A 14,994-nucleotide genomic window follows, 5' to 3' on the forward strand; every position below is an offset into this window, starting at 1 on the left:
AAGCACATTAAGTACTGTAAACAGCAAAGTCTTACTCACATACGTATTTGAGAGAGCACAGCACACAATGTTTTGACTTGAGGTCTTAGTCAAGGGCGTCCCGTGTGCTTTGACAAATCGTGTAGGAAGTCATCTGGGTCACTACACACGGACACGCCGCAGTACAGGTGGTGTACAGTGCACACAACGCAAGGACGGCTGCAGGAGGAGGTTCAGGTCGAGTCAGTTGAGCATCGGCAATAAAATAACTGAAACCTCTTCGACAGCAGCTCTGCAGTAAATTCCAATTTTGTGTTTTTGTTAATAATCTCAGAGGTGCTGATTCAGCTCAGGGGTTACTTCTTAAAGTTGTAGTGTTGTCAGTTGTTGTCCTGTGTTAGGCATATATCTTGATGATTATTTAGACGTTCCCCACCATAGTATATGTGACTGATGCAGCACCAATTCTGGCCTCGTATAAGGTGCCTTGTGCTGCCCTAAAAACGTATCCAAACAAATCGTGATTGTCAGAACTTTATTATAGCTGGCACACACTGATAACTCAATATGACTCATTCCCTGTGTAGCTGCCTCTGTTATCGTGATTTTTCAGCGCTCTCTGTCCAAGTTGCTGGTGCATCAGTCACAAACGCTGCTAAATTATGTAACGTCACAAGTGGAGAAGTTCAAAGAATCACGATGACATATCCCAAACACTGTAAAAACTGCATTTGGAAAGAAGTACAGTAATCACAAGTAGACACTCACCAGCACTGACTGAAACACACTTAACTGCGTTTGTTTAACAGCTCCACAAAGCACTGCTTTAAACATGACCATCAGGCTAAATCAACAACTCTGACTATGTCCACCCCTGTAGCTGAGGGTTGGTTACAGTAGTGGCTGTTTGGCACTGCTGGCTCCAGAGGTCAGTCCAGAGCAGGTGCTGGTCTCCTTCATGGTGTTTCCAATGTGTCCATCGGTCCCTCAGGAGTAGATACTTGTGAGGTACAGGTTTTGCACTATTAAAGCAATAGTTCAACATTTTGGGAAATACAAGATGGGAAAATCAATATCACTGTCATGTCTGTGCATTAAGTATTAGTTTAGCTTAGAATAACAACTGGAAAAAGAAGTATGTTCCAAAAGACCAACACCTGTAAAAAACAAGTTGTGGTTTTATGTGTGTACCGTTTCTTGTCTTCAGGATGTTAATGCCTCCCATATAACCAAAAACGGATTAAATAAACGAGAAATTAGTGAGCTTTAGAGGTGTCGGTAGATGGATTTTGTTTCCTACGGACAGAGCCAGGCTAGCTTTTACCCTCTGTTTCCAGTCTTTATGCTACGCTAAGCTAACCGGCTACTGGCTCCAAGTTCATATTTAGCATACAGACATGAGAGTGGTATCTATCTCCTCATCTAACTCTTAACAAGAAAACAAAATGTAGAACTATTCCTTTAAAGTGAAATATGTGTATAAACGACAATTTGTGTTTTTTCGGGGAGTTATGCGTTGTAGCTGTTTCTGGGGGAACAACAGCTGGAATCTTGTCGTCATAGCGAGGTTGCCAGGCACCCAACAGAGACGTGCACATAAGTGCTGGGTGGATGGACAAACTGTTGTTTGTCAAAGAGATAGTTGTAGCCCGAAACACCCACTGAAACCACATTTTTAGATTTCCGTTTGTGTGCTGATTTAAGATAAGATAAGACGTGTTCATCTGTGAGCTTTAGAGGAGCTGAGAGGTGGGTTTTTGAACGTTGGATGGAGCCAAGCTAGCTCCGGTCTTTAAGCCAAGCTAGGCTAACCTAGCTTCCTGGCTCCAGCTGCATGCATAACACACAGACATGAGATGGTATCAGTTTTCTCATCTAACTCTCAGCAAGAAAACAAAGGAGTGTGCTCTCCAAATTGTTGAAATATTCTTTTAAAGCTAACTCTCGATCCCTCTGACTGTTAGCATTCAACACCCTGCCACCTAGTCACACTTTGTTCTTTGTCAACAGCAACAGAAAATACAGAACAACTGAAATTATGAATTCTGAAAAAATCATTACACTGTTAAACATGGATGACGATTATCTATCAAAGTACATGTTTGGAGTGTGAATCTACTATATTTCTCTCCCCTCTGCTCTTTTGACCTGAAGCTTCACAGAAGTCACATCAGCTATTCAGATATGAAGAGTACAGAGCTGTAAACATCACATCTGGATCAATCTGTACATGCAAAACCATTTTTAGCAGCAGTTTGGAGTGGCAGATGGGAGGAGGTTTTCTTTATTTGGACAATGGATAATAAGCTGGCTGTCAATCACACACAAGTATGCCACAATAGACTCTCTCTGATTGATGGAAAAGGGGGAACAAAAATCCACCCTCAGATACTATTCCGTGTATTTCTGGGCCTATTTTGGGGTTTATTGGTGTATTTTTTCTGTAGGCGACATGATGTGACGTCACACTAAGTTTCTTTCTGGCAGCTGCAAATGAGTTTCAGGGATTTGATTAATTTTGAAACTATAGTTCAACAATCATACGGTGAGAAGTCCATCATGGAGGATGCAGAGAAACAAATATATCTGGTTTGTAGAGCACATTTTCTTCACCAGAAAACCCTTTCGTCGTTGTTTGTCCACTGCTTACGACCAACAACCGAGAGCAGCGAGCTTTTACCTGTTCTCTTTGGATTGTTGAAAGGCATTTTGGGAAATATAGGTATTCACTCATCAAGTATTCAGATTCTTTACCATAGTAAAAGTGTCAGTACAACAATGTGAATACTTTATTACACGTAAAAATCCTGCATTCAAAATCTTACTTATTTTTAAGTACATAATTATTATCAGTAAAATGTACTTAAAGTAACGAAAGTAAAAGTAGCCCACTCATTCTTCCTGTGAGTGTTATATTATTTTATTTTACAATATGAGATTGTTATGACTGATGCATTCATTTATAAGCAGCATTTTACTGTTGAAGTCGCTCGAGGTGGAGCTACTTTTCTGAAAGATAAAGGTGTAAAGTCTAAAGGTTTTGACTTTCTCACCTTGTTGGGTGAACCACCCATGTGACACATAGTGGACAAAAAAAAACTAGTGCCAAAAATTACTTGCAAATACTACTTGATCCAGTTCTGGTGTCCACAGAGAAACTGATCTCATGTGTGTGAGGGAAATGGACCTGTTGTGATGGACTGTACTGCACCTTCCTGAAATACATAAGTAATGTTTGCACATGATAATGGAAGAAAAAGGATGATTATGATGCTTTCTGCTTTTGACTTGCTTTTAACAATAAGTGACCCAGAAAACAACGGCCTACTGTATATTTCATGCAAGTACTGTATTAGTTTTAAAGTAGAACTACATCATGTTGCACTAGCATTAACAGGTTTCTCTGTTTTTTGCTTGGAAAATAAAAGGTTTTTTAAAGATGTCCGGGGGGCCAATTTGTACTTGAATTCATAAGGAGTATTTGAAATAACTGTTAAGAACATTTTTTATCTTTACTTGCCAAGGGATGTGTGCAGAGTTGAGAGAATTCATTTGTCTGTCAAAAAAAAAGTCAAACAAAGTAGTTCTATTGTACTATTTTGCCAAAGTATAGAAAAGAACATCCACAGAAAACATGGATATTTTATCGAAAACCTCTGACTGTTTTTTAGTTTTATTGTTGTTTTGCTGGATGTACTGATCACCAGATAACCATCTTAAATGAATTATAATTTACAGAGAAGATTTATGAAATTCATTTCTGTACACAATATAAGTGCTGTATAAGATGTAATCATGTGATGGTACCCTCTCCATGCTGTTTCTCAACATGTGCGGTGTGAGAAAAGCCTGCTGAATGTATAGAAATGACCGTTTGGTCCAGATGGTTTCCCCCTGGGAATTCTGACTGAAGTCCAGTTCCGGACAACCTACAGCAGGTTAGTCACGAGCGGAAAGTATGGCGGTGTATCATTATGTCATCGTTTGTGGCAGTATATATATTTGCTATATCCAACTCATCATCGTGTGGTACGGCAAGGCAGGGGGTGGACAAAATAACAGAAAGCAGCAAAGGCTGTTTTGGAAAAGGTGTTAATGCTGCGTTTTTAATTAGGCCAAAAGAACATCTCTAATATTGTTTTTTATTGAGATTGCCAGAGGTGTTGATTCAGCTCATTTATTTGTTAACTCTATATTTTATGGGTGCATAATATCCAAATAATTTCCAGGAAAGAACAGTGTAATTTGGTTCTAATTATAAAATAATTAAATGGAAATTTGGTAAACTTCCACCATTAATTCCAATCAGTTGTCCACAGGCAAGCATACAATTTAACACATGGGAAAAATAAAAAGTTTAAAATGTTAAATAAATAATGGATGGGTATTTTATTAAGCTTTTCACACTAATAACTTGTTATTTTCTCCATAATTGGTACCATATTACAAAGTTCTTTCTTTGTGGATATTACATACCCATAAAATACTGTATTGTTTTTATATATGTGTGTTTTCTGTGCTTTACAAGGGAGTTATTTTTATTTGAACACCAATTAGCAATATGTATAAGCTTAAATTGAGGTCTTAAATCACCATTTTATTATTATTTTATTAAAGGCCAGTTAGTCTCTCAGATGCTTTGTCCGAATGAATAAAATACTGTATATAGAGGTTATGCTCCATACTTGTGACCCCTCAAAACGAAGCAATGTCTACTTGTGACCCCTCATCACCGGTTGCACACCGGTGGTGGAGAGCTTGACTATGTTGGGAACCACAGCCTTATGTGACTCTATATAAACGTAGTGTGGCAATGATGCAGGAAATAACATTAATAAAGTGAATAATGATCAAGGAAATAAAAAATAAAAAAATAGTCCTATGAAGCTGTAAATGCATGAAACCACAAATCAAATTGTACGCGCTAAGAACGGAATTACAATCAAAGTCTCAGTTGCTGAGAATAGAGCAATTAGGACTGTATCTCGTTATCAAAATGTGCCTGCCACTGCAACATCAAACCAGCTTGTAAGGCCTGGCCGTGTGCCTGTGAATCTGCCTTCAGCCATTAGATGTGCTCAGAAAAGCAACAGAAGGAGTATCCATTCGACAAATCCCTGTATTGACCCCCTGTAGCTGGAGCATCTGCTGTTTTCTACTTTGGCCATAGACCTGAGTATCTATGTCAAAGACAAAAATAGTTCTACTGAGAAGGTCAACTATGCCATTACGTCACTTGGTTTCTTCTCTGTTTTTAGAAAAATTTTGGGCAGGTGTCTGTCATATTTACACACATATTTATTCCAATTTTAACTGAGTGTTAAAGTGTACTTGTGTATTTGCTATATGTATGCTACAGAGATTTTCCACCACTATATTTTACAAAATTAAGCAAGGCAAATTTCTTCAATGAAGGCCCGAGCAGTAAGACCGTCATTCATCAACGTTTAAAGTTTGACATTTTGATAAATACTGTTCATTTTCTTGCTGAGAGTCAGGCTAGTAGATCGATACCACTCTTGTGCCCTTACAATAAATACGAAGCTACAGCTAGTAGCCAGTTAGCTTAGCTTAGCACAAAGACTAGGAACAGGAGGAAACAGCTTGCCTGGCTACCACATCTGCCTACCAGCACCTCTAAAGATCACTAATTAACACTTTATATCGCGTTTGCTTAATCTGTACAAAAAATGAAGTGTAAAAACCTCAATTAGCCGTTTTACAGGGGGTATGTACTGGACTATTTCTTGGCCGTCTAGCTGTTTCCCCCCTCGTTTTCACTCTTTATGCTAAGCTAAGCTATCCGGCTGCTGGCTGTAACCTCATATTGAACGGACAGACATGAGAGTGGTATTGATCTTCTCATCTAACTCTCTAAATGACCTTATTGCTAAGTTGCTTTGGAAAAAATGAATGTAATGTGATGAAATGTAAACAGGGGAAGCAGAGACCAGCGTAAAATGTATAATGACGACAATGTGGAGGGAAGAAAAATACCTGTTTGGTTTTATGAGAGCTAATGGACTAATTACATTTTAAATAATGGACATTGATGACTAATGTATATCCAGGAGAGGGCCGTTAAGGATGCCAACTGCCGTAAAACCTCTACGAAGAAGAAGAAGAAGAAGAAGAAGAAGAAACGGTAACAAAAACGGTTTGTTAGTTTGGTTTGGTTCAAATATATTCAGTTTTATTCATTTTAAGTTATCGTAGAGTTTAGCTGACCTCCAGGACTTTTGTTGCTTATTTGTTTCTTTCATTTTGGGGGTGAAGAAGAAGAAAAACTGTCCTTTTGGCTCGCCTCCCGGGGAGGAGTTGCCGTTGATCGAGCGTCAGTGAACGTTACACATGGAGTCTCCTGTCTCTTTAACGAAAGTTCAATGTCCAAGAAAGTCAGTTAGGCTTCAAAATGGACATGAGAGAGCTGGCTGTGAATGCGTTGGCCGAGAATAAGAAAGCCGCTCTTCTGATCGGCGGAGCTGGCGTTGCTGTTTTGGGACTTGCTCTCGGATATAAATACCTGCGAAAGCCAGAAAAAGTTGTTCGTGTAGGCGTAGTGTCGCAGCTCCTCATTCACCCTCTCAAGTCTGGCAAAGCGGTGTCTGTGGCGCTCGCAGAATGCCAGAAAATCGGCTTGAAGTTTGGAGAACTGCAGGATCGGTGAGTGTCGAGCACAAACGATGTGAGTTTGTCATGTTCAGAGAGCAATGTATCACCTGTCAGGTGTTTACTGACCAGTTCAGACAAAAACAATGGAATCGACTCAAGTAAATGGTCACACAAGCATTATTTACCATCACTGGTCATTATTGTGCAGTTTACTCAAGTACTGTACAATTTCGAGGTACTTTACTTTAATCATTTCAATTTGTGCTACTTTATACTACTACTTCACACTACTACTTCACTACATTTCCAAGGGAAATATTGTACTTATTGCACCACTAGCCTCCATGTGTACATCTAGTTCACTCAGGGACACAAAATGGCACAAGTAAAAGCAGCTTGCTTTTGTTTCAGTTACACTCACTTGCTTCATTGGGGTTCGGAAATTGGGTCTGTGTCTCAATATTACGCTTATTTATGAACTTTTGTGGAGGCTTTCATGAAGACTGGAAGCAGGTCTATAAACTGAAAGTGAGGGAATTGCCCATGTTTCACTCAATTGTCCAAACACTGAAAACACAAACATGAAGTATCTGTACATTTCTACATCACTAGTGCAGCCTTTCTTACAGAAACGTGTTGTATGTGATTCCCAGATCAATATCTAACCAAGGCATACAAATAAAATGTGAAGCAAATCTGGGATTTCTGGATGAGTCAGCAGCACTGCTGTATCCATGGCAACATGTGATGTCACCAATCCTGTCTTGTTTTCCTTTATACCCTCTCCTGTAACTTTGCTTAAAATCTGTGAGAGCTCAATGTGCAGGTTTAGTTTATAGTCTTAAATAGTATTAAAACAGGGATGCCAAATGGTGCAGATGAGGGAGACCCACGGCTCTGTTGGTTTTGATTGCAGACACTGGCTGGTGGTCACAGAAGACGGTCACATGGTGACGGGCAGACAGGAGCCTCGTCTGGTGTTGGCGGCTCTGACATGCGAGGGAGGTCATGTTTGTCTGAACGGCCCAAACATGGAGGAGCTGCGATTCCCAATCAAACAGTCCAACAACCCCGTCATCAACTGCAGGTTTTATATCAGGCTTTCATTTTGGCACCACAATCTTCTCTGACTGAATCCATAACTGTTTGTTTTACTTGTTTTTTTTATTTTCTAAGATTATTTTTAGGGCCTTTTTTGTCTTTATTTGACAGTCGACTGTGTAGACGGGTATGGAAGATTTCAGAGGGCACAAAACAAATTTGAGCACTACTCAGTCTGCAATTTGATTAAAGATTTAACCAAAGCTATCAACCATACGTTATAAAAATGTTCATGACCTGAAGCTCATTATCTTGATTTTTAAAAGTATTAAAAAGATACAGACAGTTAAAGTCTGCTAGGTCTGCAACTCACAATTATTTTCATTATTGATTTATCTGTATATTATTTTCTTGGTTAATCGATGAATTGCTATGTCTTGTTTTGTCCTACCAGCAATATTCAGCTTCAATCATATAAAACAGAAAAAATAAGGCAATCCTCACATCTGAGCATCCTGAACCAGTAAATGTTCGTCATATTCGTATGAAAAATAACTAAAACTGTTAACTGATGATCAAAATAGTCTGAGATTTTTGCAGCTCTAATATCTAAGAACTTTGTATATCCTTTTATTCCCAAAGGGGGGACATGACAGATACTGTAGATGTTGTTGATAACACTTGTTTCAAATGGTAAATTAAAGTGTGTTCCAGCTCTGTTTTCGGACTTGTATGAATGCTTCTCGTTGTTTTTGTGCTGCAGAGTGTTTGGAGCTGACATTCAGGGACGGGATTGTGGCGACGAAGCGTCTCGCTGGCTCACTCGTTATCTGGGGGCAGAGAAAACCTTTCGCTTGGTGCACTTTGAACCCCAGATGAGGGCCAGGAGGCCAGTGGAGAGCGAGCCAATTTTCCCACAGTATGAGGTAAAAAAAGGACTATGTGCTGGACTGCTTTTTATTCCCAGATTTTAATGCTCTAACTGTATGTCTCCACTTAAGGCAAATATATTTGTCCTTTTATGTCCGTTTTAATTTTGTCTTCATTGAAATACCCAAAAGTTTTTCACATTTATAAAAAAAAAAACACAATAAAACCAAAACTAGATTTGTCTTTTTTGGTGAACTTGTAGCTGTTCACAGTGTCCAGGTGCTGCCAGAAACAACCTGTTGCATACAGGAGAACAGGATTTCCATTTGTGATTGTATTTGTGGTGCATTTATCCAACAGGTGGCCTACCCAGATGTTGGACCGGTGATGCTGCTGTCCGAGTCTTCTGTCAAGGATCTCAGCAGCAAGTTAGAGAAGGATGTCACGGTGGAGCGTTTCCGCCCAAACATTGTCATAAGTGGCTGTGAAGCATTCGATGAGGTGCGTTGTTCAGCTTTTGCCAACAAGAAGCACATCTACAAACATTGCTTTGATTTCTTTTCCCTGCTGATTCCTCTGTTTGGCTACAATATTTCTTAATCTTAATCACATAAACAAAGAAAAACAGTCATATAAAGATTACAACCTCAAAAGGTCTTGAAAATAACAAATCCTGTGTGTCTCTGTGCTGCAGCCCATGAGGTTTTGTTTTGTTTTTCCCTCCTGCTTGGAAAAGTGATCATTTCGTCCTTTACTTGTGACTAATACCTCGCCCTTTTCAGTGTGAGCAGCGTAGACTAATTTTATCTGCAACTCAAAAAACCAACTGCTTTGCTTTTTCAGGATTCATGGGAAGAGATCCAGATTGGCAGCGTGAGACTGCAGCGTGTAATGTCATGTGGACGGTAACACAGTTGATGCTTCACTCAGATTTTAATCAGAGACAGAATCTCTTAATTTATCAACAACAACAATCTAAAGCTGCCATGCAGTCACGGCTGGGGTTTGATTCCCTGGATACAAATTAAATTCACCACTGATTGTCGATTTGATGTTAAAATGCATGAATTTGTCTTTCTAACTGTAGAGATTCAGGGTTAACAGGATGGATGATAACTCACCTGTAACCTTTGTTGTTTCCAGATGCGTTTTCACTACAGTTGACCCTGAAACTGGTATAATTACCCGAAAAGAGCCTCTGGAAACACTGAAAAGGTAAAGTTTTAACTCATCATTTGGGGAAGGTTGATATTTTACATTTTGGTGCTAGTTAGTGTTGCCAGATTGATTGGGGTTATTTGACTGGGGGGGGGGGGGGGGGGGGGTTGTGCAGCTTGTTTGAGACCTAATCAAAAAGTAGGTCCAATTAGGCCTACTAGTCGTAATAAAAAGTAGCTGTCCCTTTGTCCAGTCCACCACATCTTTAAGATGAAGAGGAGGAGATTCACAGGACTGAGTTCAGAAAGCTCGACTGCTTGACACACAACGACAGAACGACAGAGGACTGATGACCAACTAAACCATTTCACTTCATTACAACCATGCTGAAAGTTTTTTTTCTTTAAATTACATTCAGTTTCAGACAAAAAGTAGTAAAATCGATGCAGCAGAACCAGAGATATCGCCTCTTTTATTCTCATTCTTCTTCCTTGTCAAAACCTGCCGTCTGCATTGCCCACAATGCAACTCAACCGCCGACAGTTCAGTTGGAGATTCAGGTGTGTTACGCTGCAGCAGAGATGAGGAGCTGCAGAGGTCTAATAAGCTCACATCTTTTTAACTCCACGCCTGCAGATTTAGTACTACCCAAGACCTGTAAACAGACTCGAATGTATAAAATCGGTGGAGTTCCCCTTTAACAGTATGTCAGCATCAGCAGCATCCTGCTTCAGCCTAAAAAAAGAATTATTATTTCATGCATACAAATGTTGGACAGACAAAAACCCCCCCTCTCCAATTCAAAGCTAAAAATTGGGCTACTTTTATGACAATAAGGCAGATTCAAGGCTCTGATTGGGCTTTTTAATGTCAGTAAAACCTGGCAACCCTGGTGTTAATAAGAGTTAGCATTCATATGTAGCTTCATTGAGTTTTGTATCATTTTTTAGGTATCTAGACTGGAAATTGTACTTTTGTCAGTGATCATTCTGAGAGTTTTTCTAATTTAACTATGACTTCAAACAGTTATTTTCTTTTGTTAATTTAAATGGGATTTCTATCTTGTAAATTCGATGAGAAGTCCAATTTTAAGAAGTGAAAAATTACATAAATCTTATTTCACCTTAATGCCTTTGAGCTCTTACTGATGACAATTCTTTCACAGCTATCGTCTGTGCAAACCATCCGAGAAGCACATCTACAAAGAGTCTCCGTTGTTTGGACAGCTGCACACTGTGAAGAAGACAGGGATCCTGCAGGTCGGCGATGTGGTGTACAAGATCAGCCGTTAATAGAGGGAAAAACATTCAGTCACTTTGTCTGAAGGAGGAAGAAATCTTTATCATGAGCATTATAACGGTATAATCACTCTGCTAGTCCGCACAAAATAAATCACTTAAATAGATGAGATACATAAATAATGAATGAAATAAAACGTATAATGACAAAAAACATGAGGCACTGATTCACAGAGATACCAATCTATTGAGAAATTCACATAATATAACAATAATAATAATTTTTTATAGTTTGTAGTTTTTTATTAATTGTCATGCCTTTGGGCTGTTGTGTCACACTAATGGTGCCTGAATTAAACTAATTTCAAACAACTGCACATTGAGTTCACTGGTAATTAAATACAGAAAGTACATGCTTCTATTAAAGAGAGAAGTGAAACTGCCTAAAGTCTTTGTAATATAATACTTTACGTGTGATTATTCCTGGAATAAACGGCGCAGAGAAACTCTGCTGGGCAACAACAACCTCTGGTATTAAAACAAAGCAGAACTGCTGATAAATCTTTCATTCACTTGAATTAACTTTCTTCCCATCTAATACTGCATAACATTTCATGTTTTTGTATTTTAAGGCATGCGCTTGTTATTAAAAAAAGGAACAGCCAAATAATTTAAAGTGGACTGGTAGCACAAAATGACGTTTTTAGATTCAGTTTAGATTTTCTTTTTTAATTCTATATGATTACATAACAAAGTTGATTCTAGCGTCTGTGAAAATCTGTCAAAAACAGAGACCTGTGTGTTCTGTATCACTTGTCAGGGTAAATGTTTCGCAGCCTCCCTGTTTGTCATATACTTGACACAAGTTTAACCAGCAGAGGGTCAGTGGGTCACTTGTTCAGGACAAACACGCTGAAGCATCTGATGGAAACAAAGATCAAACCTGTGACCTTTCAGTTAATGGGCGATCTGCGCTTCCCTGTCAGCATTTTAGACCAGTAAGTGAGTAAGGCACGATTCTTAGACCTGACAGGTTTGGTCTCTTTGACCCAAAATCTCCTAAGAGTGCCATGAGGCCCCAGTGAGATCTAGTTTTAGTTACATACAATGACCAGTAGGGAGCAATGTGTTTCTATATAAATTAACCTCTTTGTTACTCATGTAAAAGAAGAGAGTGTCACCGACAGAAACTCTTATTAAAAAAAAACCAAAGAAAGAAAAGTATATGCATTGCTGCCCATGTCCTTTAATTGACAAATGCTTAAAAACATGTATCTTATGAATTATGACATTTTTCAGTTCTGTATGAACATGATTGACAGTGGAGCCTGGTAGGTTTTATATTTCTTTCAAATGTTTTTTTTTTTTCAAATCAATAATTCTAATCCAACAGCCTGTTTTTCTCTTATATTATTCCAACATTTCATTAATATTCCTTTTTGGGGTTCTCTTACAAAATGTGGAACACGTTTCTAAGGTCAGTTTGGACCATAATCCCTCGTATAGTTACCGTGTTTTACTCCAAAATTAAAATAGACCCAAACAGACTGTTTTCTGCGGTCAGTCACAGATCGTCATTTCTACACTAAGAGTAAGTTGTGGGATGGTGCTACATTTCTCACAAAGATGAGAGAGGTCTTCACTAGTGTTAATGTTAAAGCAAGAGCACTCCAGTTTCATTTTAAAGAGGAGGGTCAACCACTTACTCTATCTGCTATGCTGTGAGTGTTGAGCTAATACTGCCAATGGTCATGATTGAATACGTGTTTATTAAAAAACAGGACAGAGTCTACACGCTAACATGCTGAGGTATAATGTTTACCACGTTCACCATCTTAGTTTAGTGTTAGCATGCTAACATTCGTTAATTAGCGCTAAACACAAAATACAGCTGAGGCTGATGGGAATGTCTTTAGTTTTGCAGGTATTTGGTCACAAACCAAAGAATCGGACAAATTCAAATTTTGACCTTTGGGTTTATGGGTTTCTGTAAGCAAGAGAGCTTCTACATTTTTCCTAAATGTACCTAACTCAGCCACTTACTTCAGTACTGCGCAGCTCGTTACATGTCAACTCTATTCCAAGGAATTCAACAAAAATGACAAAAACACTGAAACCTGCAAACACCCTCTTTAAAAGCGGAGAAAAGCATCATGTTGTGTGTCGTCTCTTGTGACACCAGAGTGCCTTGTTAGTTGAAAAGCGCCGTGGTTCTTGCACTTCAAAGGGTCGCCCCTCCAGCAAAACAGCCGCGGGTAATGACAAACGGAGCTAATAGGAGCAGTTGCACAACAGGAAAAGAGCCATTTCCAAACGTTTGTCCGCCCTCTGCACCTCCATAAAATGGGCACCTCAGAGGAAACATTGGCTTTTTTGGGTAGAGTCAAAGGTCCAAGAAGCAGAGCTGTGTTTTCTAAATTGGTGACATTTTAGCACAAATGCATAATTATGTAGGTCTGTAATTTGTCAGGGTCCTGGGTTCAAAGAACTTCAACGTACACTACACCATATAGAGGACACATGGTGGACTCAAATTAAATCAGAGTGCAACCCTTTATATTTTCAGACCTACAAATCTACACCCACCATCGCCTTAAATGAGTCTTATACTTCTTTTTCAAATCCATATATAATTTACGTTTCACACCGCATTTGCAGAGGTGCTTTGGGACATTTAAGAGGTGAGGTACTTGATGTGAGGGGTTATGAGTACTGGGGGTCCTGTAATAGGGCAGGACCTGTAAAGTTTCCAGACTAGCATTGCTTTATTTGTCCAGAGGAGTAAAAATAAACAAATGAAATACTTTTATTTTACACTGCCTCGGTTTTGAAACACGGCTTGACTGGAATCTTCCAAGCGTCCTAACACATGAGTTGTCCGGACTAGCTGGAATAAAATCTGCCTGTAAAGAGAGCTGATCTGGGGGGATTTGTCAAGGGAACATTTGTTGTTTATGTATGTGACTGCTGTTGTCCTCGTATATGTCTATATTTTAGCAGTAGCACTTTCTATGCATGATCTTCATTGAGGTTTAATAGTTTGTATTCTCTTGTCCTTGTCCATGGTATATGTGGTTAATGTCAAGTCATAGTATGGTATGGTATATTAATGTCATGTCGTGTTGTATCATCTTATGTCACGTGTTACAAAAGAGTGTAAAACAAATAAGTTATAACATGACATGCTATTGTATGGTATGTTAAGTGTGTGTCATGTCTGTCAAACAAACAAGCTATCATGGAAAAATGTGTGTTTTACCTTCGAATATGCAAAAAGATGCTCGTCATGTCATGTTATGTCATCTTATGTTACGTGTTACAGTAGTTGACTGGAGGGCGTATATCCTTAAACCAGAACAACAGAGTTACAAAATTCAGCCTCAGTCATTCAGCCTCTTTCCAGTAATCATAAAAAACATAATGTAGGTCTCGAGATTGGCTGAAGAGAGAACGCTGAATCGTGAGTTTCATGTAACCTTAGTGTGCACGCCGCAGTCAGGACGGCTTTACGTTTACAGCAGTCGTTATGTAAGCCACAGTCACTGTGGTTCCAGTTATGATCAGTGGTGTGGAGTTTAATTACAGAGAGCTTTTGAGACACACAGACACGTTCTAATGTTTATTTTTAACACTTGCATGTGTTGTAAAATTAGAGCCATTAAACAAAACTGGGCTTTGGTATAGTTAGAAGGATTTTTTTCTGTTTGCTGCTTATTTCCATTTAAAACCTATTTGATATGTTTTAAATACAGACAGGGTGGTGATTAAGTTGGACCAATGATTTTACGACAGTCAAGAATAAAAAATAAAGGAAACAGTGTCATTACATGCATAATGAACTGTTAGTGTTTTGTTCTTTAAAGGAGTAGTTCAACATTTTAGGAAATACGCTTAGTCTTAATGCTAAGCTAAGCTAACCGGCTGCTGGAAGTAGCTTCATATATACCTCACAGACATGAGAGTGGTATTCATTTTCTTATCTAACTCTTTGCAAGAAAACGGATAAGCACATTTCCCAAAATGTCAAACTGTTCCTTGAAAAAAGTGACAGTCAACACTGATTGTTTGACAAACAAAAATATACAAAAGAAATTAC

At 38.8% G+C, this 14,994-nt stretch overlaps 1 protein-coding gene across 1 annotated transcript; it reads left to right on the forward strand.

The window, feature by feature from the left end:
- The first annotated feature begins 6,373 nt into the window (after positions 1-6,373).
- Positions 6,374-11,408, forward strand: marc1 (mitochondrial amidoxime reducing component 1). Its single transcript, XM_070920546.1, has 7 exons — positions 6,374-6,642; positions 7,508-7,678; positions 8,396-8,558; positions 8,863-9,003; positions 9,346-9,407; positions 9,646-9,717; positions 10,826-11,408. The coding sequence occupies exons 1-7, from the start codon at positions 6,392-6,394 to the stop codon at positions 10,950-10,952; spliced, it is 987 nt and encodes a 328-aa protein (XP_070776647.1). The 5' UTR covers positions 6,374-6,391; the 3' UTR covers positions 10,953-11,408.
- Positions 11,409-14,994: the final 3,586 nt, after the last annotated feature.

Source organism: Enoplosus armatus, chromosome 15, assembly GCF_043641665.1.
Source record: "Enoplosus armatus isolate fEnoArm2 chromosome 15, fEnoArm2.hap1, whole genome shotgun sequence".
Classification (NCBI taxonomy): Eukaryota; Metazoa; Chordata; class Actinopteri; order Centrarchiformes; family Enoplosidae; genus Enoplosus; species Enoplosus armatus.

Coding starts and splice junctions, on each gene's coding strand:
- marc1 (XM_070920546.1), top strand. CDS start 6,392: ATGGACATGAGAGAGCTGGCTGTGAATGCGTTGGCCGAGAATAAGAAA. Junction 6,643..7,507: donor TTTGGAGAACTGCAGGATCG/GTGAGTGTCGAG, acceptor TTTTGATTGCAG/ACACTGGCTGGTGGTCACAG. Junction 7,679..8,395: donor AACCCCGTCATCAACTGCAG/GTTTTATATCAG, acceptor TTTGTGCTGCAG/AGTGTTTGGAGCTGACATTC.